The sequence below is a fragment of the Lissotriton vulgaris genome, chromosome 10, assembly GCF_964263255.1.
Source record: "Lissotriton vulgaris chromosome 10, aLisVul1.2, whole genome shotgun sequence".
NCBI lineage: Eukaryota > Metazoa > Chordata > Amphibia > Caudata > Salamandridae > Lissotriton > Lissotriton vulgaris.
The window spans coordinates 687,881,094-687,908,797 of record NC_141698.1 but is presented as its reverse complement, the minus strand read 5'-3'; the positions used below and the strand labels follow the sequence as shown (position 1 = coordinate 687,908,797).

Genomic DNA, 27,704 nt, shown 5'->3' with positions numbered 1-27,704 from the left:
CATACAAAGCATTACTGTCTAGACATTCAGGTTAGCTGAGAGTGTTATTTTGCACACTCGATCCTACAGGACTTTTTGGTTTGTGCCAATTCACAGACCCACCTACTAATAAGAACTGCTCTGGTATGTTTTCAAAAGAGGAGGAATCTACGGTTTGAAGTCTCTATCAGAGGAACAGGTTACTTACCTTCCATAACACTATCTGGTGGAGACTCTAGCTGCAGATTCCTTTCCACCCCGTTCTTTGAATCTGGCTCAATCCATTAATAAGTCCCAAGTCTAGGAATCTACACATTGGTCAAATCCAATTTGCTGTTGGGGCTCTGCATCTAGTTTCACAGACTGTTTTGAAAGCAATTGACGTCCCTGCCTGGGAATGGCGCCTCTATGGTCCCCCAACTTCTACTGGCTCACAGAAGTTCTGCTCAGTGGTATAAGCCCCTGCAGTTCCCGTGCTTTGGGGGGGGGGCAGCTCAAGTGTGCCCCCTCAACACAGGACACTGAGTAAGACAGCAGGCTCCAGGCCTAAGGTCCTGCCTAGGTGCAGAGCAAAAGGTGGATGAGGGGGTTGCAGGGAGGACCCCTCAAGTTTCAGTTTGCCACTGATACTGCTCAAAAGTTTCCAGATCCTTTCTGACGCCTTGGAAACATTCCAAATGTGAGAGGAATCTGAGGTTAGATACTCTATACCAGAAAGGGTGTTACTGAAGGCAAATAACTAGTTCTGTTCTTTAAGACATTGAGAAAAATGAAAATGAAACCTCAAATAGGCCCTAAATTCAAGACTTGTAAAAGCAAAGCAAATGCTTTCATGAAGGTGTTGGATTATGAAGTGTGAGGCAGTATCAAGAAAGGGAAATGGTTAGAACCAGCGTTTGGGCATTAAGGCTGAAATGAAAGAAAATTAGTAAAAACATACATTTTAAAGCAAAAGTAAGTGAGAAATCTGTAAATGGAGTGGTGTTTAGCAATAAGTATGAAGCAAATTAAGAGTAAAGCAAAGGCTTTTGCCAAAGTCACCCCTCATGTTGCATAAAGTAAGACATTTGAACTTGTGTTGACCTGCCCTTGTTACCCAGCTTTTTTTAGGTTTCGCCTGGCCGTAGCACTGCGCAGCAGTGCTCGCGCAGGCGAAATTTAACGTTCTCAGTATTGGGGACTTGAACCCGCCCCTTCTTCCATTGGCTAGCTCCATAAATGGAGGCTAGCCATTGGAAGACATCGTTGTCAATTACTCTTTCCCCGTCAGGACGCGATTCGGGGGCGTTTCCGTGTCTTTTTTTAAGTCCCGCCCCTTTTCTCGCCGTCATTCGGAGGTAGGCGTTTACTCATTTCCCACGACCGCCGCCTCGGGTGAGTGCTTGTTTAATAAAGTTCGCCATAACAACAATGAGTTCCCCTTTAAGAGAGTGGCGCCCAATAGACGAATGACGTGATAGTCACGTGAGTGCAGGAGGGGAGTCGCCAGGGTTGAAGTAAGTTGCTGGTCTTAATTATCCTTGTGGGGGTACTAAGTGATACGCACCTCTGTTTAGGATAAAACACTTTTAGTACTTAGAAAAGAAGCGCGTGCATTTACACCGCCACTTATCACCTGAAACGGCAATGGAATTACCATCGGTCGCTCTTTAAATTAAGTTGGCTGACTGAAACGCCGATCTATTTAATACGGAGCAACATGTATATGGCAGAGCCTCGTTTTGTGAGAGCGGGTCAGACGATGGCAGAGCGTGGGAGAGCCCCGGGGAGAGCACCAAGCTCTGTGCGCTATACCAGTGACCTCTCCTCCGAGACGCTATGGCCAGGCCACCGATGCTGCTGTGTCTACACTCCCTGCCACACGGATGACAGGCGCAAGGACACCCCCAGAGGGGCCACAAGGTATAGGCGAGAGAGAACTTGGTGGGTTCCCTACATGCTGCGAAGTTTCCCCGAGTGTCACCGCCCCCTTTGAATCAGCCTTTCAAGCTTCCGAGGTCGATCACTCGGGTAATCACGAGGCTTGGACCCCAGACCGCAAAAGTCAGATCCGATTGCGGTTGGATCTGTGGTCCGCTTAGACTTCGCATTGTTGAATAGAGGTAGCGCTGCGCTGCTTTGCAGCTGCTTCTAGTCGCGTTACTGACTGCAGGTCGAGTTCGAGCACTATATTAAGACTAAGAGGGGACTTTCCATGACTGTCTTTTAAAAACGTTCCTGGAGTTCGCGAAAGTTGGGACGCTATACGATGGCTCCTTGATTAGAAAAAAAAATTATTAGAGAACTATTAGGCCTACTAAATCTTGCGTGTGTTATAAATTGGTTATATAGCGCTTACTAGTGCTGACTAGGTGTTGAAGCGCATCGCGGCGAGTAGCAAGCTACTCCGGATTCCAAAACTATATGTAAATCGATAGTAGATTGGTAACGTGGTTCCTTTTCCCTTGTAGGATTACTTGTGGTACATCTGTTAACTTTATTCTCTCCGATTTCACGCATTTACTTCAGTATTTACTCCAGTATTTTGAACGAGGCCACATTAATCCAGGTGGATTAGTGAAGGGTGGAAGTGAGCCAATATTATGAATGGTGGGCACGCGCAGATAGGAGCGAAGAGTTGATAAGGATTTTCAGGAGATCATTGTAGTTTGAAAGGTTTGGGATGAGTCAGAGCAGAGGCGCAACTAGAGAGCCAAATTTCGGGGGAGGGGGGAAGACTTCTAAAAATTGCGGCTGGGGGCTGACTCTTCTAGCAATATGCAGAGTGGAGTTGCAGGGGCTTTAGAAGAAGGGGTGAAAATCAACAAAGCCTCGTTAGTCTTCTAAAGACCTGTGTGAAGTACTCGGGTGCGGCTGTGTTTGCTCAGGAAGCTCTTAGCTGTATACATTGCTTCTATGACTTAAGTAAGATACTGTTTTATGGTTCAAAGCAGTCTTGGGGTGCGAAATAGTCCCTCTTCGATTGCAGTAGCAAGCACTGGCTATATGGCAGAATATTACACTAAACAGCCGATAGCAGCAGGTGAGCGTCAAATACTCTCTTGGCTCAGCCAAAGCAACATGTCAAGAATTGATAGCAATAGGTCTCTTTGACGGCTCCTCTTACGGCAGACCCAATACATTCTGGGCGATTTCTTTTCAGGTTACTGCCTTTGAAAAGCATCCAGAGCTCGGGCAGTTCCTGAAAGGCTGGTAGGGCTGGGAAAGCGCCATTTCCAACATGGCTGTGACAGTGGGGCATTTTGTGGTGAGTTCTTGCAGTGATTTTTGGAAAGGGCACATGGGGCGGAGGATGGATTAATGCTGCACTTAGGCCGATAAATACCCTGTTCTGTAAACCGCCACTGCTTCCTCAACAATACCTGTTTTCATCACTTTTTCATTTACATCCAATATTGACAGTCCTCTTAACTGTACAGTAAATAAAAAGTTTTGTAGTGGTGCAAAGTCAACTCATGTCAGTAGACCATCGTGTCAGGGACTCCTCAAGTTGTGGTTCTAATCCTGCGCCAGGGCTCCCTCGGAAAGGGTTTGTAACACTCCCATGCCAGGCCTCCATCAGGACACCTGTAAAACATTCCCACGCCAAGGCTCCCTCGAGAGGGGTTTGTAATATTCCCATGCGCCAAAAGACCTCTTGGTGAACATGCGCTTTACAAATACATGTTATGTTACGTTCATAATCTTCCCCTGCCAGGGCTCCCTCAGTATACGTTCATAATCTTTCCATGCCAGGACGGTGTGTAACTTTCCCCCTGCTGCAAGCGTTCACCCCTGCCCACTCGGCATTCGAGCAGAGGAAATGGGTAAGGAGCTGTCATTTATTGCTAGTTTCATTAGCAGCAGGCATGTATTTCTGAACGAGGGACTGTGAGGAGGGCGTAAAACCAGTCACATTTCTACAACAACATATACAGAAAAAATTGTCATTAACAATGACAAAAGCTCTAACTTTTACAAAGGCGAGATCGTTGCATTGTAAATGCTTGTTTCTATTTTGTTTCATAGGATCCTACATTCAAGCCATGCCAGATGAAGACGCACTTTTCACTTCCGTTTCCAGTAAATTACGTTGGTGAATGTGTTCGAACTGTTCCATACACCAACCCAGACTATGCAAGGTAAAATAATTACCTTTTGTAAATTCAATGTACATTCTGAGGGTATCTTCTTTGAGATACTGTTTTAGCTTCATGGTGTTTCATTAAGGTTTATAGTAGCAAAATGAGGTTCCTATCTATAACTAATGAAAGTACATGAAGACTATATGATGTTCAGTAGGAAATACTTAACTTACTGTGAGGATATCAAAGCTATTTTCTGCTCCAGCATTGGGTGCTTTATATATTCACATGCTTGAATCCTTCCCAGTTATGAGGTTGGGAATTGGGTATACCTGGCAGTTTTAAATAGCGGTTAACTGTGTTAAAATGGGAATGGACATTAACTGCAGAGTTTGTTTAGTAGTACATCCACCTCATTTGAAACAATCCAAACTTCATCCAGTGAGGTCGAGGTGCTAAGCATTCAAAACTAGTCACCAATTACTCAAGGGGTGACCTTAGGTCAGACTCCTTCCTCTTGTGTGTGAGGGAGTCCCTGAGACTATGCTCTTAACTTCTCTGTGACCTTATTCTGTTTTTCCCGGTCTACCCTGCACTTGAAACAACTCATTGTCAGCTTTCAAAGATCTGTAAGCTGTTTTGGGGGTCATTTCATTGAAAATCTACATCTAGTAGGCCAGGGAAGACCTCCTCTGTCACCAAATGTCATAATGACACACCGAGGAAAAAAATATTTTCAAATCCTACTCTCTCTGGACAGAAGTTCTATACTGATGACTCACATGAGCAATGTAGGTATTGCCTATATCCAACACACAGGGCTTTTCACTGCAACATCTATCAACTCTTTGCTTCCAAGACTCTGAAGGATTAGTAGAGGATGTTGGCGCCATATTTGTTGGAGAAAATGACGAAACCTTTTGCAAGGGAGATTATTCAGTGAAAAGTGCTCCCCAAAAACTTTCACAAAGGCAGGTGTAAAAAAGGAAACATGGAGTTACAACCCTAAAGCATGTCCTGCCAATAAAAAAAGTTTGATTCCACAGGAAAATAATCAAGGAAGGGCAAGCACTAGCCCGAGTGAAACATCTAAGCAAAAATCCAGCTCTCTTAATTCCCTCACTGAACTCTGTCCTTTCCGATTACATCTGTCATCCTTGTCGACACTGAAGAAAAAGCTACTGACATCGACTACTACCACTTCATCAACAACATTCCCAATGTAACCCATGGGATAGGCCTCGTCAATGACTGTGCGAAGCTCTTTGAAAACCTAGTTGACCAAGCGCTACCCAATGAGGATGATGGTTCCTTCGGCAACCAGAACATTGTCAAGGACCAACCCATGGATGTGTCTCCTTCCAATGTCATCAGCACGCTTGACAATGACCAAGTCTACCACAAGCCACCTTTTTTGCCTCAATGGCACAATGTTGCCTTGTAAAATAGCCTATGGTCAGTTTAACACTGTTTACTGCTCTTTACCGTTACACCGGATTTCCAGCCTGAAGATTAGGAAGGATTCAAATGTGATTATAGGAAAGATACCAACTCTGAAGAACTGGAGTTACAGGCAAGAAGCTAATTTCTTTTGAATAGTACATGATAAAGAGTAATTAATTTAATAAATTACATCAACATGTAATTTGATTTATGAACATTCAGTAAAGTTCATTACTTTACTCTTCTTAACAGCATACAATATCCCCAGAATCTCTTCGTCTTACACCTTATTATAATCATGTAGTAAGCAGTACACCATGAACTAGAGAGGATTCATTCAGTTTTTTTGTCTAGGATCTGCATTGTTTGGATGGAAATATCCACTGCATGTTAAACTGGGTTGTACCCATCTCCTGAGTTCCTGGCTGTATGTGAAACTGGTAACCTGAATTTGTTTGGGCCTGGTGCCCTACTGTTCACGCATGTGTGCAGAGACTCAAGCCTGTCTCTGGTAAATCAAAGTCCAGAATCTGTTCCATGAAATACAAAAGCATACCAAGTGTGCCTGCATGGTGGTCATTGTACCCATGTCCTGGGTACATCACCTAAAACGATATTGGCATCATTTTGAATTTTGGGAAGGTGCAGTATGGCCAGACCTTTTTCTCTGTATCAAGAAGCAAGCCTACTCACATGTGTATGTATAAGTGCGTGGCCAAGATGGCGATTGGGGCGGTCACACATTAAAATGCTCTAATAGCCTGTGCACAATCCTGCATTAATGGGAACCTGCCAGCCCTGCAAATATCCTGCACCTGCATCAGGGGCTCCTTAGTGTAGCCCCGGGCCATCCTGCGTCTGGCTCCCAACTCTACCTCCCCCCCCCCCCCCCCCACCCCCCGTTAACCTGCGCTTGTATCGAGGCGCGTAGCGGCTCTGTGGCCTTGAACTTTGGCTTGAGGACACAATATAACTGCCAGGGACACTGCACTGGCTGCTGGTGTCGTGGACGACTGCTGCCAGTGCTGCACTCAACTCGGGTCCCTCCGTGCGACTGAGGTGGCTTGGGGCGAAGGGATCAGTTTCAGACCGTGCCATGGGGACGGGGTGCCCCAGCAGTAAAGACCGATACTGGAGGTGGGCCAGGGCTAATAGACTCCTGTTGCCTACAACGGGCCTGCGGCTTACTCTGCTACCTGCTGGCAACTGACTCCCTGTGCTCTTGCAATGCCAAAGCAAACTGTAATATGGGTCAGGGGTGGGCACCCCAGGACATTGCTGGAGCCCGCCCCCCCCCCCCCCTCCCTTCCTTCCTTCACTAGACGCTTTCCCCGCGGAGGTGGCAGTCCCGCAGCCGAGAACGGATAGGGCGGGGTGGCTAACTTCCCCCTCCCATTTCTTTGTAATACATTTTGGCCCCGGGGAGGTGGTGGTCCCTGGGGCCGGGGGGTGTCCGTGAGGCCCCCCTCACCCTGACATGAACATGTTCAAGCCCCAGGGAGGTGGTGGTCCCTGGGGCTGGGGGGTCCTTGAGGCCCGCAATTACATTTGACCCATGGAAGTGGTGCTCCCCGGGACTGCGGGGGCTGTAAGGGCCCGCGCATTACTATATGTAACCTTTCCCCAGACCTGGCCTAATCGGGGGCCTATAAATAACAAAGCTGAGCCTGTGCTTTTTTGTTTAATTTTTTTTTTAAAAAGTTGACTGGAGTAGCGGAGATTTTTAAAAGGTACTAAGGTGATCAGGGTGTTTCTTTACGTTTTTTCTTGTGACTCTGTTCTTCATTCCCTTCCTGCCTGCCCACAGACGTCTCCTGTGGTTCTCGGTAGGCCATGAGCACTCTTGGTAAACCGTGCTCTCCTTTGACCTTACCAGTGCCTCTCGTGTGTTCACCAAGGGGATGGCGGTGGTTGTAGCTCATCTGCTCAGATCAGGGAGTGCAAGTCTTCCCTTATCTCGATGACTAGCTAATGAAGGCGGGCTAACCCCAGGCAGTGGGTAGCCACCTCCAGACTATGGTGGACCTCCTGCACTCTCTCTGGTTCACTTTAAGCATGCAAAAGTCACACCTAACCCTTTCTCAGATACTCCCTTTTATCTGTGTTGTTCTGGGCACACTGCAGTTTCAGGCTTCTCCCTGAATGGCTATGCCAGGACATTCAGGCTATGATATTGACATTTCAGCCTCTATCCTAGATTTTGGTGAGACTGACTCTGAGGCTGGTGGGCCTGCTTTCCTCTTGTACCCTGCTTGTAGCACATGCCCGCTTGCATATGCAAGCTCTGCAGTGAGACCTGAAGTTCCAGTGGGCGCAGCATATGGGCAATCGTTCCTACATTGGTCCAGATCTCAGAGGGCACTACAAAAGGTTTGCAGTGGTGGCTGATAAGCTGCGATTGGCTTAGCCGCAAACCCCTCTTCCTTTTTCTACCAGATCTAACCGTAGTGACAGATGCATTACTCCTGGAATGGGGCAGCCGTCTGGGAGAGGTGGAGATCAGAGTCTCTGGTCTCCAGCGTAATCCAGACTCCACACTCCACATCAACCTATTGCGGCGTAGAGCACCCCGAATGGTATCAGTAGAAGGCTAGTGCAGGTGTTCCTGGACCACACCACCGCCATGTGGTATTGTAACAAAAAGGGCTGAGTGTGGTCGTGGACTCTCAAGAGGCCCTGCGCCTCTGAACACGGCTGGAATTCCATTTACAAGCGGGTTCAACACCTGGTTGGATCTTTGAACGGCAGAGTGGAGAAACTCAGCCAAAGATGCTTAGCAGATCACAAACGACTTCTCTATCTGGGGGTGGTGCAAGGTGTCTTTCTGCAGTTGGGAGAGCCTTGGTTAAATCTGTTTGCCACTACTGAGAACGCACAATGTCAACAGTTCTGTGGAGTGGAGTTTCTAAGGCAGCTCTCGCTTGGCAATGCTTTTAGTCATCCTCTCGAAGCCAGGCTGGGCTTCGAGAGTCTGGTATCCTATGCTGTTGAGCATGGCCATCGGTCCTCTAGTCAGGCTGCTGATTGAAAGAGGATCTTCTGTTGCAGCAGTAAGAGAGCCTTCATGTGTGGAGATTAAGTGGCGACAGTTGACTGCTTTTGACCTTCTACCCGAAGTCTGTAATGTTATCTTGGTAGCTATGCGTCCCTCCACCAAGACTGTATACGCTGGCAGTTGGCACAATTTTGTGGCATGGTGTACAGGCATAACTGCAAAAATGGTAGAATTGAAACCAAATCTAATAAGGCTTGAAATTGCCGCGTGCAATCCTGTAGCTCCTTCCGGCCGAGCACGTAACAAATTGACATGTTGGAACTTAGTCTGGTCCCAACTAGGATTGACAGCGTTTAAATGAAATGTATTCACAAACAATAAAGTTCCAACAGTTTCTTCCATTGATAATCCATGTTTATTTCCTCCAGTATAATCCGTGACTCATTATAATGTAAAGCTATTCAGACTCCAAATTTCAATCACACGGTTAACATGTGCCTATCCAGACTTTTATTCAAAACCTAATATTTTTATATAGGTCTCTAACTTCTTATTGAAGGAGAGAAGAGGAGCATGAACCTGGAGAACCAAACAGTCTTATGGATGGCCGGGTGGCTCTAATGCATTGTAAAAGTATCCCAGCAGTTTCCCTCCTCGGAAATGATTTTTGTTGTGTCTAGTAAAAGGGCCCTGTTGGATGAGAATAACTATTACTTACCAAAGTGAAAACGTTTCCCAATCAATTTCGTAGTTTTAACTTAGTTGACACAGAGTTTCGAAAGATTATGAACATCGCCCCTGGAGTTATGTGGCAGGATGGACCAAATTATGCTCCAGGTTATAAGATGAGAAAAGCAAATGGTGTGGCACATTTTGTGGCAATGTTACTTCACTAATTTGACATTTTTACCATGGGCAAAGATTTCACTTCCTTAATATCAGTTGAACACCTTGTTAGACCCTGTTCTTCAGCCGGGGGGGGGGGGGGGGCGGGTCTTCCCTACTATGGCTCTGCAAACAACTTCAGCACTTTACTCCCAATAGTACAGGTGCAGTGCTACCCCCCCCCCCCCCCCCCTGTTGTTCAGAGTTTGTGCACTCAGTTTTACAGTCTTAATCTCAGTAAATAAATCTCACCAATGTGAGTTTTTTCTCTCCACTGGTTGTGGATGGGACCCGTGGCACACTTTTGGTTTTCCTCCCTCTTCTGAGAGGAAGACACCCGGCTGTGAGTGTGTCAACACTCCAGTCCCATCCGTGGAAGAAACATCTGGGGAGGCTGCCTAGCGAACACTGGCTGACAGTGGGTTCGGCATTAATGGCATTCTCCAGTCATTTTCAGGCTATCTTCCAGGGGCAGGGTGAGACAGTGTGGCCAATGGCCATGGGCTGCTGAAAGTATTTCTAAGGACACTGGTGCTGCTTTAACAACACTCACAGAGATGAAATAGCAGCTTCATCTGGTCAGTACTCACTGCAGTGTGCTTTGGCTGCACTTCCGATATACATTGGCACACTTTGCTTTGGGAGCCAATGCTGATGTTCACAGTTTTCTTTGGACACAAAGTACTGCCATGAAACAGTTGCTTCAGAGTTACAGTGGTAGTCTGCTTCGGGCACATTTGACGACAGTGCTACAGTGCAGGCTGTTATTAGGATCATTGCTGTTGCTCTTTCTCGAGTCTTTCTGAAGGAGACTGCTTTGGAATCGGCTGCTTCTACTTGCCCTGGTAGTCAGTACCTCCTGTAAGGCTGGCACTTTCCTGCTCTCTCCTTTTCTGGCACTTCAGCCTCTAGGGGCACTTCAAGACTGAAATACAGCTCTCCTTACTTTCATATTACACTCCAGATTATGCACACTTTTTTTGTTGTAAACTTTGTTTATTGAGTTTTTAACACAGAACAATACAAGGGTTGGTATTGTGGTTCAAAGCAGGAACACCTGGGTCATACAGCATAGACAGATCATGGCAAGTCAGCAGCATTATACAGCGGAAAACAGTCATCAGGGTAAATACATTGTATGTCAATCAAGAATAGTGTCCCCTTAACATTATACAGTATAAGAGTGCCACGCTTGAGCTCATCGCGAAGGTATTTAGAGAGCAGTATCTGGTCTTTTATGCATAGAAATATGAAACATTGTTAAGTTATGCTAGTCGGTAGGTCATACAATCACTTATGCAGCAAATGTTCATAATCTTAAGCCACACGTTGATAGTATCTTATGTCAGTTCAGACACATCCCACCTGGCCATCACCACCAGTCCGAGCCTCGCCCCCATCCAGATCCTCGTCTCCATCTCCCTGAGCTAGCAGATACGTGACTAGTGGGCCCCAAATGTCCTTAGGCCTGCTGGGAATCGGAAGTGTTTCACCAAAAATTGCGTGTTGTTCCTGACAATGAGTCATGTCTGCAAGCCAGTCTTTAAACTTTGGAGCCCTGCCACGACCCCATCTACATGCAACGCGCAGTTTTGCGAGAAGCAGAGCAATATCTAAGAATAGGAGAGGGAACAACAGGCATCCCTGTTGGGTGCTCCTTGTGATTGCAATGGAGGGAGAAAGGCGGCCGTTAATCAGGACTTTCGCTGTTGGTTGAGTATACAGCAATCGGACCCAGGAGATAAATAATTTAGGGAATCCCATACGCGCCAGGACGGTGAACAAGTATGGCCATTCGACAGAATCGAAGGCCTTAGTGGCATCCAGAAAAAACGCTGCGACTGGAATATCAGGGTGCACTGTGCGGAGCAGTGAAAACAATGTGCGTAGATTATGGGAGGTGGATCGACCAGGGACAAACCCAGATTGGTCGGGTAATACGATCCAGGTCATCAGAAAGGGCAGTCTGGTGGCCAGCAACTTTGCCAGTATTTTAACATCGCAATGCAAGAGCGAAAGCGGGCGATAGGAGTCACAAGCGTTGGGGCCCTTGCCAGGTTTCAGTAGTGAGGTAATCACGACTTTGCGCATTGAGCAGGGAAGGACCCCGTCAGCCAGAGACTCCTCGAAGACCTTGCGGAGGACAGGGGCCATAATGTCTATATATGCCTTATAAAACTCGGCTGGGATCCCGTCTAGGCTAGGTGCTTTTCCATTTTTGAGTGACATAATAGCATCCCTAATTTCGTCCAATTCAAAAGGGGCGGCCAGGAAGGCCCTATCACCGTCACTGAGACAGCAGAGAGCCACATCACCAAGGAAGTCATTATACGACACGTCAGCGGACGTAAGCAGTCAATAGGTCATCCGTGTCGCTGACTGTTTGTCCCTGTTTACCCACAACCTTTAGAATTGTATTATGATTGTGCTGGGTGCGTGTCAACACTGCCAGGGCCTTGCCAGGTCAGTCTCCTTCACAGTATCTTCTCGCCTGCCAGTGTTTCCCTTTAAACTTGGCCTCCCTGTTCGCTTCCTCCTCGTATCGTGTCAGTTTATCTCTAAACTCTGCATGTGTTTCAGTATTATCCCCCGCTACCATCCGAGCCTCCAAGTCCTTCAGCTCGCTATAGAGTGTGCAAATTGTGTTTTGAATGTCACGCAACACCCCGAAGCTTTTCGATATGCAATACCCCCTGATCGTAACCTTGAATGCCTCCCAAATGTGTTTGACCGAGTCTATAGACCCCTTGTTTCGAGGGAAGAAAGCAGCAATCTCTACACCAAATTCGGTGCGGAACACAGTGTCCAACAGGGCCGCTGGCTGTAGCCTCCAGTGTGGTTTAAGGTTGTCCCACCCAGGCACCCTTAGGTGTACCAGGATCGGACTATGGTCAGAGTATGTCCTCGGGAGGTGCACCGCCCCGGCCACCCCTGCACTAATCTCTCTAGACATAAAAAAGTAGTCCAGTTGCGCCCATATACCTGTCAGTGATGTAAAATGTGTGCCCTACTTTCGGGAAGGGTGTAAGTAGCGCCAGCTATCCACTAAATTGCTCTCCGAGATCACACCCACCAGAGCCTCCCTGGACCTAGGCTTGTAATGCGTCACTCCGTCTGCCCGATCCAGGTGGGGCGCCAGCGCTAAGTTAAAATCGCCCCCCTAAATAACGTGTCGGGACCCTACGTCTAGAATTTTGCCCCACAATGTGGTAAAAAAGATTGGCATATCAACATTAGGTGCATAACAATTTATTAACGTGATGGTGTCACGGCCTAGGCGTCCCCATATCAGAGCAAAGCGGCCCTCCGCATCCGACAGTTCACCACACACTTGAAATGGCACAGTTCGCCTAATCAGGATAGCAACCCCCCTCTCGTTAGTGGAGTAAGATGAAAAAACACGGGCGCTGCCCATTTGCTTGCGAAGTTAGTACGTGTTTGTGGTTATATGTGTGTTTCCTGCAAAATGGCAACCTGAACTTGGTGGCAAGCCAAGTATGCAATCACATTTCGACATTTCTTGGCATTATTAAGACCCCTTATATTCCATGACATACAACTCAATTGTGCATCGGATCCTGACCCCGCCATAAGCTAAAGAACATCATGGAATTGTAGCATGCCATAGTAATCTCTGTAGAGGCCTCTCTTCTCAGGTGATGCAGAATACCACAAATTTCACCTTCCCACCCTGTAAAACATAGTACACTCCTCAACAGTACCCATCCCCCCTCCCACCACTGCATCCCAATCATGCCAGCATCCACCCGTTCCCGCCCTGCCCCTCCCTCCTACTCCCCGCAACTTCCACAACTTTTTCCCATGATTGGTGTATACCCGTAGGGGAAACAACATAAAGAGCGCACAGCCACTTCTCTATCCGCTAGCCTCCTGTTCTGTTCCACCTTTGGTGGAGGCCAAGGCAGAGATAGTGGTTCCTTTAATACTTTACCACTGGACCAGTTCAGTATTCTCCAACTGCAGTATGGCGTCCGATCATCGGACACAATGTTCTCAGGCCCCAGCCAATCCGGATAGGGCCCAATTTGTCTACTCTGTTGGAGGCGCTCTGTTTCAGTTATCTTCATCCGCTACCGGTGGAACGTCTTCGAGGTCTGCATTGCCGCCCGACCATCCCTCTGTGTTTTCCGGACCGCTTTCAAGTAGTCTTCTGCTTTTTGCGGGTTCGTGAAAAATCGCTGCTTTCCTTGATGTCACCCGCAGCTTCGCTGGGTAGAGCAGTGCATAGTCTAGCTGCGCTTTGCTCAATTTTTTTTTGAGATTCAGAAATTTGCGTCTCTCCTCCTGCACTAGGGGAGTGAAATCAGGATAGATAGAAAGGGTGACGCCATTGTAATTCAGGTTCTGCTTGGTTCGGGCTGCTCTCAGTGCGACGTACCGATCACGATAGTTCAGCAGGCGAGCGATGATAGGCCTTGGCGGTGTTCCGGGCTTAGGGACAGGGGCCAACGATCTATGCGCCCTCTCGACGATGAACTGAGGTGAGAAGGCATCCTCCCCCACCGATGCTCTGAGGAGCTTCTCCACATATAGTTCCATCCTGCCTGTGTCTGTGGACTCCGGAATGCCCGTAACGCGAATGTTGTTGCACCTGCTTCGGGCTTCCAAATCCTCATTTTTGGCCGCTATAACCCGCAATAGGTTATCCATGCGGGCTAGTTGAGATGTATGTGAGGCAGTGATGTCGTCATTGTCCGATATCCGTTGTCCATCCTGGAGGACATCCTGTCCACTTTCTCCACCACAGTGGCAAATCCTTGTCGCATCTCCTGTAGTAGATGGTGCATGTCTAGCTCTTTAGAAGGAAAGATTGCGCCGGTAACATCCGCTCCACTAGGCCCCGGTTCAACCGGTATCGTCTTCGACCCTTTCTTCGCATTTTCAAAATCTATTTTCGTTTGGCGATTTTCTGGACGCACCATTGTGCGTTTGCGCCTCTCACTGCCTGCCACCTTGGGGTCCAATGATACTATGGTGTGCCCCTTCTTGCCGGATGTCGAATCGCAATACCTGCTAGTACTTCCTTAAGCAGGGTGCTTCTCCAGTTCCGTGTCCTTTGACCCCTCGTGCTGTGGAACCATTGACAACTCAAAAGCTACACAGTGGCCCGCTCAGCCAGGGCGTAGGTACCGGGGTGGGTCACATATATCAAGGATGTCCCACGGGCCTCTACCATTAGCAAGTTCAGACCAATCGCTAGTGTCCCAGGCACACCACGTGAGAGCTCCAAACCACAACGTCCTGCAGTACTCCGTGGCCACTCGCCAATATTGCATACACCTCTCACTCGTGTATTTCTGCGGAGAGCGATACTCCATCACTTCGCTCCAACGGGTCTGGCGAGCAAAAAAAGAAAAAATGGTAGCCAATAACCGAAGGCAGCACCTACGGCGAGTAGCAGAAATTGTGTATCGTCAAATTGTAGAATTGCGCTCAGGGTAGAGCAGACGAGTCAAATTATACTTAGCGTGACATCAGCTATATTTGTAGAATAGCATCCTATCTGTATGCAGTCGGCATTCACAACTATTCATACTTATAGTTGGCCGTTGCACGGTTCAGGCCCCTGCAATATGCTTCAGTGCGCAGTAGAGGAATGTCCCAATTCACAAGTGATGCAGCTCAAAGGCCAAGGTCACGGGCATCAATGGGCCCCCTGCAGCACCGCAACATGTCCCCTCCCACAGTGCTCCTCTGTACCCGTCTTATAGCGCAGGGCCGTCCGGGCTGCAGGCTGCGCCGTGTCCGGTGGCAGAGGCAATCCGCTACGTCAATTTCAGGGCCTTGCGGCGCCCCCGCAAAACAGCAGCACAGATTATTTCTCCCTGTGTGCACCTTAGGCCAATCCTTCCACGCTTCTTCGCTGCCAACAGAAAAGCCAGAGGTAGCGGTTCCCTGCTCGTCCTCACTATCTGTTCTGTGCAGTGGGCAGTGAGGGGGGGCCTCCGCCGCCCCGTCCGGTCACAACGGGCAGTGCGTTGGTATCCTCTGCAGGTTCAGTGGGGCAGGGCCCGCCGCTTCGTGGTAAGCCGCGGACTTTCCTGCCTCAGTCAGTCCGCCTTTAGCGTCTCGCCGGGTCCAGCTGCTCTCCCGGGGGAGAGTAACATCGCTTTGTTCACGGGATTAACTGCTCGGAACGCTACCAGATTTGGACCGAGTCCGGAACACATCTAGTCACACAGGAAAATCAACTTTTGGGATCGACTACCATCCAGTAAGGTAGGATAATTGTAGGATATTTGCTCCAGGGAATAGGAGCCTCGCTGTTAGGCGGCCATTCTGTGTGCGCGCCCTCTAGCGCCCCACTCCAGATGATGCACACTTAAATCTGTGAAGCTGGGTGTCGGGCAGATACCATATTTGGGTGCGCAGCAATCATCTGAGTTTTCTGCAAAACACCACGTTCCTTGGTCAAAGAGAACTTGGAACTGGAACAACAAGTTGGTAGGCAGCTCCCACGTTTATACAGATAAAGAAGATCGAGAATGTGGATTCTCTGTAAGCACTCTCAGAAATGGTTTAGCCTGGTTCTAAACACGGTCTTTGTGTAGTTTGATGCGCCTCACTGAAGTAGGCTCCAGTGTGGAGCGCCCACAACAGAGGCACTAAAAGGTGTGAGGTTTGTTCACCTGGCTGTCATCTGTCACTCTGATCAGATACTAGGAAAATAAACAAAAGGCTGACCCTCTCCCAAGAATCCATTCACACTCTGAACAAAACAGGCTGCAGTGCCACCCTTAACCCCCTACCATCTACCAAATGGGATTTAACAGGTAGGCTAATCAACTGGTCCTCACTCTATCCAGGGAGCCCACTTCTGTATCTTAGTCTCCTCCATCGGCTTTCAGGAATGTCAGAAAGACTCTTCCTCTGTCTAGGAAAGCAACCTCCCCTTTATCCAAAATGGAACCAAAAGGCCTCCATTACTCACAATCTATAGGTCACTCAGACCGTACCTTTGCATGCATGCAAACATGCACTGGGATGGTCGTGCAAGGACCTGGGTTAGTGCATAGCAGCAGAACTTTATCTGGGTGAGCTAGCAGGCCTCTACTCATGACACAGATAACAAGCATTGGCATAGCCTATAGGTCTCGCCTTTGGGACCCTATACATGTTTAGCCATGCAACAGTTGATGTTGTTGCACTAAGGATATTGTGCTGCGTAACTAAATACTTCTAAGGTCCCAACAGTGAGACCTATTTGCTATGCCAATGCTTGTTTTTAAGGGGGCCTCGAAACGGGTCTCTATCGGGCTCTGTTTTGTGCTCTGGCACAGGCGGTACCTTTTCTCCCAGACTGCACTGACAGCAGGCACATCGATGTGCGCTGCTCACTCTACTCACTTCTCACTTGTGGAGAAGTTACGGCATGACGTCATGCTAGGTGACCTTTGTAGGGGAAGGGAAATCCTTTAAAGAGAGTAATTTTCTCTGGATTTTTGTGGCTCGATCCCCACATAAATTAACGCACGCCTCGCGAGGGAAGAGAGGAGGGGGCCAGCGCGTTTCCCTTGCGGGAGCGAGCAGCAAAGCGCGATAATTGATAACATATGGCACCAGCTGCTCGCTCCAACAAGGGAATCTCCAAACGTGCGCACGTCGCCATTGAAGGCAATGGAACGCGTGCACGTTTTTGGCTTAAAAGCCGAAGCGATTGCAAAAGTTCTTTTTACCTATGCACGCGAGACCTAAAAAGGCCTGGCCGCAAATATTGATTTCGCAAAACATGGTATGCTGTCACCACTACTCTGAATGCTAAGACCATGGCAGGGATGGTAGTCCGCTGTCCTAGAAATGAGGCCATGTTTTGTGCGTCTCACCCCCTTTCCAGAACCTTACTCATGTTAGGGATGTCCCTAATCTTTTGTGCACACTAGATTTGTGTGAGGCAGAGGCTAAAAAAAAAAAAAACAGGATTCCAGATGCATATAGGTGAGCACTCAATACAGAGTAACACGATCGACACTGCACGTTTTGGGGAGGGCGGCGGGGGGGGGGGGGGACGTTGAATGGGTGAATGGGTGAGAGGCGTTCGGTCCCAGGACACTTAAATCTAGCAATCAGCAAATCAAAGGTGACATGCTAATTCTTGCAAAACGCTTGCCACTATGCAGAGCTATCCACAATAATTTTGTTAAAACCTGCAGATTCTTCAGAAGGTGACCGATTTTATGTAAATCCATAATTATGCAGAAAACGCAGTAGCAGCAGGACCGGACTGCATAATTGCGAAGGTACTTGGCCCGGTGGCGGCGTTTCTCAAAAGGTAATCTCTAGAGGTTTTTCCCTACCTAGACGATTGGCTGATAAAAGCTCCATCTTTCCAGGCAGCTTCCAGAGCGGTTTCAAGCTGCATTCAACTTTTCAACCAATTGGGCCTGCAACTCACCAAGGAGAAATCGATCCTTCTTCCATCCAGGTCTGCAAAATTTTTAGGCTCTATTCTGGACACAAATTGCTGCAAGGCCTTTCCATCGGAGGAACGTCAGAACAAACTTATTCTGTCAGCTCGTCTCTTGCAAAAGAGGAAGTCTCTGTCGGTCCGTCTCTACAAGTCCCTACTTGGATCGATATCCTCCTGCATACCATTAATTCCGCACTGCAGGCTTCAAATGCGTACATTACAGGAGCAACTGGACAAGCAATGGCACCAGGCGGAAGGCTCGTTCGACGACAAAATCACGGTGACATCAGCAATGAGAAAAGCAAGCAGTGATTGATGAAAAACAATGTATTGCAATGGAGTTGTTGCTCCAATTGTCATGGTTTTAGTTTTTGCAACCAATGTCGAATGAAATGGGTTTGAAAAATGTATTACTTTAAAGTTTTGAACGGACTGGCTGGTAAGCATCTTGTTGCAAGTAATATGTTAAGTTTAGAAGTGCCTGTCTCAAATATGGCCTGATGACGTTCCAACTTTCACTGATGCTTGTTTAACCAATTTAATTTAACATCGCAAAAAGTCATTATTTACTTGAATGGAAATGTAACTTATAGTTTGTTACTAAACTATGAATATCTACTCGTCCTGCCAATTAATTTTTGTATTTTGTTTTTTTTACAGCCTTAGGATTCTTGCACGGATTATGACAGCAAAGTTTCTACATGGGGAAATTAGAGAAAAGGGAGGCGCATATGGGGGAGGTGCTAAACTCAGTCAGAACGGAGTATTTCAGTTCTACTCGTACAGGTAAAAATAAGATCTCAAACATTAGTTGATAAAGTTTGGTTACTTCTATAGCCTAAAGTGTCGATTTATACAATTTGCGGACTCAGCTAAGCATGCAACTACTAGCTAGAAACATATGTGCAATAATACTTGACACAATTTTTGTGTGAGTAACACTAGTTAATGTTGCCAACTCTGATATAAAGGAAAGTAAGACACATTGTTTATGTAATCATAAAGATGTACGGTGAGGAAATGTGGTGTATTATATTGTGTGGTTGCGCATCTTCACCTCGTAATACACTTACCAGACCGTTTAGGTCCATTAGGTTTCATCTGTAAATCCCTCAGCTCAACCCTGGGTAGCTGTAGCATTGAGCAGCAATACTTGCACAGAGGAACAAGTGTTTTTTCTTTTTCGGACATTTTATTGTAGGATTTGGTGGTAAACAAAGTACCAGAGAGACAAAGGTTGTTTATGGCGATCGTACCTGTGATTGGAAATTATGTATGGGTAGTGTTAGAATTCGGGGTTTCAAGTTGGCATCAGTATACACTGTGTCCAAGTAGGGACTCTTCCTTCTAGTCAGGATGAGTAGAATACACACCGAAGTTTGACTTTGCTCCTCCTCTGTTAGCTCAGCACAGTGCAGTCAGGCCAAACTACTGAGTAAATGAGTAAAGCATTTGTGCACACATACAGCAACACAGTGAAAACACCACAAAAAGATCCCACTCCAGTTTAGAAAATAGCATATATTTATCTAATCAAAACAAGGCCAAAACTGCACAAATCCGACATACAAATATCAAACTATGACTTTAAAAGGTAAAAACAGTTCTGTTCATAGAAATGTATGGATGCATCACTTTTAGCACAAAGTAACTTGGATGCGTCAAAATTACAGGACAAAAACTGGTGCAGGGGAGGTGATGCGTAGGTTCTTTACTCACAGGGAAGGTGGTGCATCTGTTGCCCCAGTATTGGAAATTTCATAGATTCCCATGCTTTGTATCATTCCCCCGTCGTCGGAATGGGAGCTTCGGTAAATACAAAAAATACCATAGCAGTAAGTACAAAAGAAAAAACTAGGCCTAGGCCACATCTCATTTTGTAGCTTGTCCACCTCTTTTTGTAAAAGAGACCAAAAATTCTGCAACCACCAATCAGAACAGCCTCACCCCTTAGCCCTCCTGATAGAGCCTTTTTCTACTGCGCGTTGTGCTAGGGAGTCTCCACTGAGCTCTGCTCCGATTTCTCTTCAGATTGGATTCTTTTCCATTTCTTCAACTTCATTATGTCTGACAAGGAGACGAAGGCTTTATTTAGAGCTTGTGCTACTTGTTCTAAGAAGAGGCTGTTAGTAGAGGACAAACATGAGGACTGTATCTACTGCTTGTACCCGGACCACAAGGCCACAGATTGTAAGATCTGTAGGACATTCTCTACAAAGTCCTTGAGAGTGGGAAGGCCGCTTGCTGACTTGGCTCCAAAAAATGAAGTCACGTAAGGAGGTCTTGTCATCTGACAGTGAGGATTCTTCCTCAGCTGCGTCCTCCAGAAGATCCAAGAAGAGGGGTAGGTCATCCCCTTCAGCATCCATGGAGCCCCCTGTGAAAGCCTTACAAAAGATCTCTGATAGGTCTGAAAGGGCTAGTCCCATAAAATCTCCTCACCGAGGTGTAAAGGAGAGGCTGGGACAGACTGATGAGACAGACAGCTAAGAAGTTGAAGAAAAGTTTATCTGTAACGTTTCCATCATCTGAAAAGGAGAAGGGAGGTAAGAAGCCTTCTGCTGTCCCTCAGGACGGGAGATCTGACAAAAAACCACGTCAGTCGACGACGAAAACAGCTGGTGCGTCAACGACGGCTTCCAGAAAGGACTTAAGTTCAGGTACGGCTTCGTCGACGGGCCCGTCGACGGTGGCATTGATATCTTTGTTGACGTTTAAAGTACCGGTTTCCTGCTCGTCGATGATTGTGTTTACATCTTCGACGTCGGCGGTAATGACGACGAAGATAGTGTCAACGGCACCTACGACGACTAGGACAATGTCGTCGGCGACGACGGCGGCCATGATGATTATGACGACGAGCTCGTCTACGATCAATCCACAGTCGATGGCCAACCCTCTGTCGACGAAATTCTTCTCTCCGTCGACGGTTCCGTCGGTCCCATCAACGACAATTCCACCGACGTTACTGTCGACAACGAGTCCGTCGACTACGTTGTCGACGATTCAAAAGGTCAGCATATCTATTAGAAGACAGCAAATTACCCCAGAAATTACATCTCCTCGGCGTGTAACTCCTTTGCCTCCCACTTTGCTTCTGGATGAGGAGTCTGATGAAGATGAGGATGGTCCTTATGGGCAAGCTTATAGCCCATCCCAACTACAGGTGAAATATCAAGATTCGGACTCTGATGAGTACTATACTGAGGAACTCTTCTAGCCCATCCCAACTACAGGTGAAATATCAAGATTCGGACTCTGATGAGTACTATACTGAGGAGCGCCAGTTTGTTCAGCAAGAAAGGCCTCCACAAAAAACAAGGCAGGATATGGTAGCAATGCCGTCCTCTCTTATTACAGACTTGCAATTGATGTTACAAGACTACAAAAAGAGGTTTCCGTCGCAAACTGTGGAACAGCAGGTGCGTCCTCCTTCTCCATCCATTCTTACTACTCCTGCAGTGGCAGTGACGCCTCTGGTTACTCTGGTTACTCTGGTTTCGGGACCGGAACCCAGAGAGAGCTGTTGGGAAGGCGTGATTTTTGATCTCTTGTCTGATCACTCTAGATCCAAATCCCGATCAGGTCAACTGAATCTTTGTTGCCTGTCATTGAGTAAATAGGTAGTCTACCACTAGGTCAATCCAACCAATAATTGGCACGACTCAGAAGAACCACTTACCACCGATCAGTTTTAAAGTTTTATTGTAAGACCAAAGTTAGCTGAAGGTATAGACATCTAAATATCAGATTCAAAAGGTACACTGGCATCAACAAAAACATGAATTCTCTGAATGATCTTAAACGACAGAAAAATACAACCAATGCCAATTCAAGAATCAATAGATTTGCCAATATAGACACAAGTTGAAGCTTGCCAGACATTTACAGAATGAAGAAAAATACCAGGTTAGACTGTCCCTACACTGGACTAGGTGACATCCCTACTTAGCAGAATCTTAACCTAAAAAGGTGTCAGCCGTGGTGATTTCCAAAGAAGTTCACACACTTCTCTTAGACTTAGATGAAAACCTATGCATAGCAGTCATGCCCTCTCTGCCTACCCATCCGCTCTCTTAGGGTCCTCAGGCCATCTGCTCTGCCTCCACCCCAGGGTACTGTCCCTAATACAAAATCACAATCGAAATTTGGAACGACCCTCTGAGACGCCCCTCACGTGGTTTCAGTTCTGGTTTCTTCCATGATGGCTCTCCTCTGGGCCTCTCGTTAGCGTTGACCTTGCTTCCCAGGCTCTTTCTCCAGTTCGCCGGTACCCCCCAGAACATTCCAATGCACTCCTCCAGGCCTGTGCCTGGCTCCCCGGACAGAGCTCCATTCATCACCCTCTTGATTGGGACCCCCTCACACCTGCAAACAGACACCCATGAATAGGGCCCCAAATTCCACTCTCTGGTTATCTCTCTCCGGCCATAAACTGTACAAAGGAATGACAATTTATGCTCTAACGAGTCTCGATTCTAGCTAACACGTGCAGATCAAAGAAGCCACTTTATCTTTTCAGGCCTACTAAATTATCTTGCAAGCGGCCTGTACTCCATGGACCCTTATTTCTAAAACTAAAACAATTCTTGTTAATACACTTGATTATATAAAACACTTCTATAAAACACGAGTATATATGAACACTTCTAAAACATGATTCTTACATGTGAGCATCAATTACTGAATAATGGTAAATCCATGTTATGTCAAAAATGTAAGTACACGTTGTCGTTTTTATACACTGCCATGAGGCCTGCACATTTCTACGTTTTGCAGCATTACATATACTTCAATAGCAGCTACACACCATGGATTCTGATTAACACTTCTAATCAATTTAATAATTACACACATTTCTACACTAGTCTCGCACTCTATATATGATTCTCTATATCAACTAAACAAACATTCAGATACATGTGTGGTTATATGCTTTTAATACTTTGGCTGCTTTAGCTAAGCCCGTGCATCAAAGTCGTAAATATGGTGCACTTATACGTTTTCTCAGATTTGCACTCTCTCACTGTCAAGAGGTTGTGACAGTTCAAGACGATGTCTCATCTGATGGAGACCTTCAGGTTGATTTTTCAAATGACAAGGATAGAGGTTGGGATGATTATGTCAACCAGGATCCTGATTCACCAGTGCCGGATACTGCAACCTCCCCTCTGGCTGATATTGGAGGTTTCCATAATCTTATGGAGAGGGCTTCCAAGAGATTTGGCCTTCCAATTACGACGGGGCAAACGGACTGTTTCTTTTACGACTTCAAGGAACCTTACAGAAAGACCGTTCGTTCAATTTCAATAATTGAACATGTATGGTCGAAAGGCACTAAAGTGATGCAGAATCCTGCTACAGTTAACCCTGTTCTTCCCCCGCTGGAGAGGAAATATAAAGCACCGGACGGCAGTCCTGCTTGTCTGACAGGTCAACCGAAGCCAGGCTCAGTCCTTTCCCAAGCGGCGCAAAGCAAGTCCAAGAATCCTTCGACACCACTAACAACACCGCCAGACAAGGAAGGGAGGCGTCTGGACAATATGGGGAAAAAGGTTTTCTTCTAAGGCTAGCCTCCTGATTCGAGCTGATAATGTTCTTACTATCTTGGGCAGATATGATCGCCAGATGTGGTGTGATTTATCCCCGTTTGTGGACCAACTTCTGGATGCAGCGAAAGATGAAGCCAGGAAGACAATGATGGAAGGGGAGCGTTCCTCTTCAGAGGCAATAGATTGTGCTACGGACATAGCAACAGCTTTCCGTGCATTGGCGGGTTCAGCAGTTTTGAGGCGCCAGGGCTGGCTACGGGCAACCTGGTTTCGCCAGGAAGTCCAAAATAAGATCTTGGACTTACCTTACAATGGAGAGATGCTTTTTGGAAAGCATGTAGATGATGTCCTTCAAGGCATCAAGAAGGACACGGACACAGCAAGGTCCTTAGGGTCACTGAATTTCACGCAAAGTTCCTTTCAGAGGTGCGAGAGGGAGAGGTTTTTCCTCGTACAGAGGTGACAATCAACAACGCTACTCTTCGTACTCTTAGTCCTCTCAATCTTACAAGCCGCAATACTCACTGCGCCAAGGTCAATCGGCGTCTTTCTCTCGTCAGCCACCAAGAGGGCGTCAAGGGAGAGACAAATCTAAACAACAATAGCGGCTTCATGGCTCTTTCTACTGTTCCTACCCCTCCGATAACATCAGTGGGGGGCAGGATTTCTCAGCCGGAAGGTCATTACATCAGACCAGTGGGTTCTGAATATCATTCAGGGTGGCCACACTTTAAAGTTTCACCAACTTCTTCCAACCAGAGCTCCAGGCGCCAACGAATCGAAACATCTAAAACTTCTACGTCTCGAAGCCCACCAACTTTTCATCAAGGGGGCAATAGAACCTGTACCTCACTCCCAGAGAGGAAAAGTTTTTATTCCAGGTTCTTCCTGGTTCAAAAGACAAAGGAAAAGTGGCGTCCAATTTTAGATCTAAGGGAGCTCAACACCTATCTCATAAAACTAGCATTCAGGATGGTCACCCTTCAGGATATTCTAAGTCTACTGAATCCTGGGGACTACATGGCAACGCTGGATTTAGAAGATGCATACTTCCATGTGCCGATCCACCCAGCTCACAGGCAATACCTACGCTTCACAGTAGGCAAGAGCCATTTTCAGTTCAGAGTGCTTCCGTTTGGTCTCAGGTCCGCACCAAGAATACTTACGAAGGTGCTGGCTCCAGTGGCGGTGTTTCTCAGAAGGTAATCTCTAGAGGTTTTTCCCTACCTAGACGATTGGCTGATAAAAGCTCCATCTTTCCAGGCAGCTTCCAGAGCGGATTCAAGCTGCATTCAACTTTTCAACCAACTGGGCCTGCAACTCAACAAGGAGAAATCGATCCTTCTTCCATCCAGGTCGGCAACATTTCTAGGCTCTATTCTGGACACAAATTGCTGCAAGGCCTTTCCATCGGAGGAACGTCAGAACAAACGTATTCTGTCAGCTCTTCTCTTGCAAAAGAGGAAGTCTGTCGGTCCGTCTCTACAAGTCCCTGCTTGGATCGATATCCTCCTGCATACCATTAATTCCGCACTGCAGGCTTCAAATGCGTCGGTTACAGGAGCAACTGGACAAGCAATGGCACCAGGCGGAAGGCTCGTTCGACGACAAAATCATGGTGACATCAGCAATGAGAAAAGCAAGCAGCTGGTGGTTGGTATAAGACAACATCTCAAAAGGCTTAACCTTCACGCTTCCCCCATCACCCATGGTTTTAACCACGGACGCTTCACTAGAAGGCTGGGGAGCAGTACTTCAAGAGTTGAAGGTGAGCGGTCATTCGGATCCAGATCAGCGCAGGGTCCACATCAATCTATTGGAACTCGGAGCTATTCGCTTAGCCCTACAGGCTTTTCTTCCAAGTATTCAGAATCACACAGTGCTGGTTCGCATGGACAACACAACGGCCATGCACTATATAAACAAACCGGGTGGGACAAGATCCCGGGCTCTTTCAAAAGCAGCTCAGGAAATTTGAAACTGGGCGATTCTCCACAACATTATTCTTACGGCAGAACACCTCGCAGGCTCGGTCAATTCAACAGCGGATGTGTTGAGTCGCCAAAGATCGATCAGTCACGAGTGGGAATTGGACCAGACCATTCTCGAGGAGATCTTTTTAGTTAGGGGGACCCCAACCATAGACCAGTTTGCAACCCCAGAAAACACCAAATGCCAGTTCTATGCAAGCAGGGATCACTAGTGGGGGTCCTTGGGGAATGTGCTTTTGATAGCTTGGTACGGCGCGTTTGTCTACGCCTTTCCTCCAATTCCATTGATTCCAAGGCTGATCAGGAAACTCAAAGCGGAACCTAGCAGAAAGATTTTGATTGCACTAGCGTGGCCCCATCAGTTCTGGTACACGGAACTCCTCCTACTGTGTCAAGACCAACCGATTCACCTACAGCCTATTCCGTCTCTGTTGACGATGTCTCAGGTGCTCCATCCAGATCCGAGCTCACTCCACTCACTCCAATTGACAGCGTGGCTCCCGAGTACAGAGAATTCCAAGATTTGAACCTATCAGAAGAGTGTAGAGATATTCTGTCTCAGGCCCGAGCTCCAAGTACAAATAAGACTTATCGGACGAAATGGAAGAGATTCTGTCTCTGGTGTCGGAGGCAGAATATTCATCCATACTCTTCAGCTCCGCATCAGCTTTTACCATATATTCTCGTTTGGCTCATTCTTCTGTCCAGGTACATCTAGCAGCCATCTCTAGGTTCGGGCGGACGTCTTCAGATCCTTCACTTTGGTCCAATAGAATTATTAAAAAATTCCTGAAGGGCTTGTTCAGGGTGTTTCCTCCAGTCCGGCCTCCTCGACCAGTCTGGCAGCTTAATCTGATTTTGGCTCATCTGATGAGAGCTCCATTTGAGCCCATTCACAGAGCGGATCTAAAATGTGTGTCATGGAAGCTGGCTCTCCTATTAGCCTTAACATCAGTCAGGAGGATTAGTGAGCTTCAAGCGCTAACGATTGTGGAACCCTTCCTTCCGTTCAAGAACAATGCTCGAACAATGCTCTGATTCTAAGGACAAATCCAAATTCATCCCTAAGGTCCCATCCGAATTCCATTTGATTGAGCCTGTGATTTTGAAGTCTTTTTTTTCCCACGACCTACTACACCAGCGGAAAGGTCTTTGCATTCTTCAGATGTTCAGAGATGTCTGAAATTTTATCTGGAACGAACAAAACCATTCAGAAAGTCTTCTCAACTTTTTCTCTTATAGCGCCCTGCGGAACGGATTTCCGCTTTTAAAGCACAGTATTTCACGTTGGATCTCTAATACGATTCAGTATTGTCATCAAGAAGCAGGCAAACCGCTTGAAAGATTAGTTTGTGCTCATTCAACGGGATCTGTTGCTTCATCAGTGGCTCTATTCTCAGGAGTACCTATCAAGGACATCTGTAGAGCAGCTACGTGGAGCAGTATCGACACCTTCACGAAGCACTACTGTTTGGATTCTTCCATGAAGGAAGATGCAGCGGTGGGTCAAGCAGTCCTGGGAAATCTTTTTCAATGAGAGGTGAGCTTTCCCTACAATCCCTCCTTCCTGTATTGCACATTTTGTATCAATTTTTTATATTCTTCTCTGTGGTAACGTGTTTATAATTTGTTTCCTATGAGATCTATGTTGACATGTAAGGATATTCATATAACAAAATGTGCTTTCATGACTTACTGCTAGCTACTCTAGCATGGGAATCTATGAAAGTTCCAATACTGGGGCAAGAAAACCAGTTACTTACCTGAAACTTTGATTCCCCAGTATTGGTAACTTTCATAGATTCCCATACGCCCACCCTCCTCCCCTGGGAAAGCTCAGCCTCTTTTACTGAGATAGTTGCTGTTACACAACGGCTACGAAAAATCTGAGGCTCTCTGAGGTGGGTTCTAGGGGGTGAGGCTGTTCTGGTCGACAAGCTACAAAATGAGATGAGGCCTATGCCTCGTTTTCTCTTTTGTACTTACTGCTATGGTATTTTTTTTATTTACCAAGGCTCCCATTCCGACGACGGGGGAATGATACAAAGCATGGGAATCTATGAAAGTTACCAATACGGGGGAACCAAAGTTACAGGTAAGTATCTTGTTTTCTTCCTTGCTCCTTGGGAGGATGCGTCTGTTCCTTACTGCCACGCATGGGAGGTGATGCGTCGCTTTCTTATTGAAAGCCCAGCGCTGATGTAGATTTGGCACACAGGTGCGATGCATGTAAAAAATGCAGGCGCTACGGATCGATTCAACTGCGCTGTCGATTTCTGCAGCCCCAGATATGTGATGCATCGATTTTTCTAGGCGCACAGCAGGGCCTGCGTCAGAGTCAGAGCAGGAGTTCGGACTTTAGAGACT

General features: G+C 46.9%; 1 protein-coding gene across 1 annotated transcript in view; it reads left to right on the top strand.

Moving 5' to 3' along the window:
* Positions 1-27,704, top strand: part of PITRM1 (pitrilysin metallopeptidase 1) — a 354,406-nt gene that overhangs the window by 241,528 nt on the left and 85,174 nt on the right. Inside the window, exons 23-24 of the mRNA XM_086941520.1 lie at positions 3,988-4,100; positions 18,455-18,580. Coding sequence (XP_086797646.1) covers positions 3,988-4,100; positions 18,455-18,580 — 239 coding nt within the window. The remainder of the gene's footprint in view (positions 1-3,987; positions 4,101-18,454; positions 18,581-27,704) is intronic.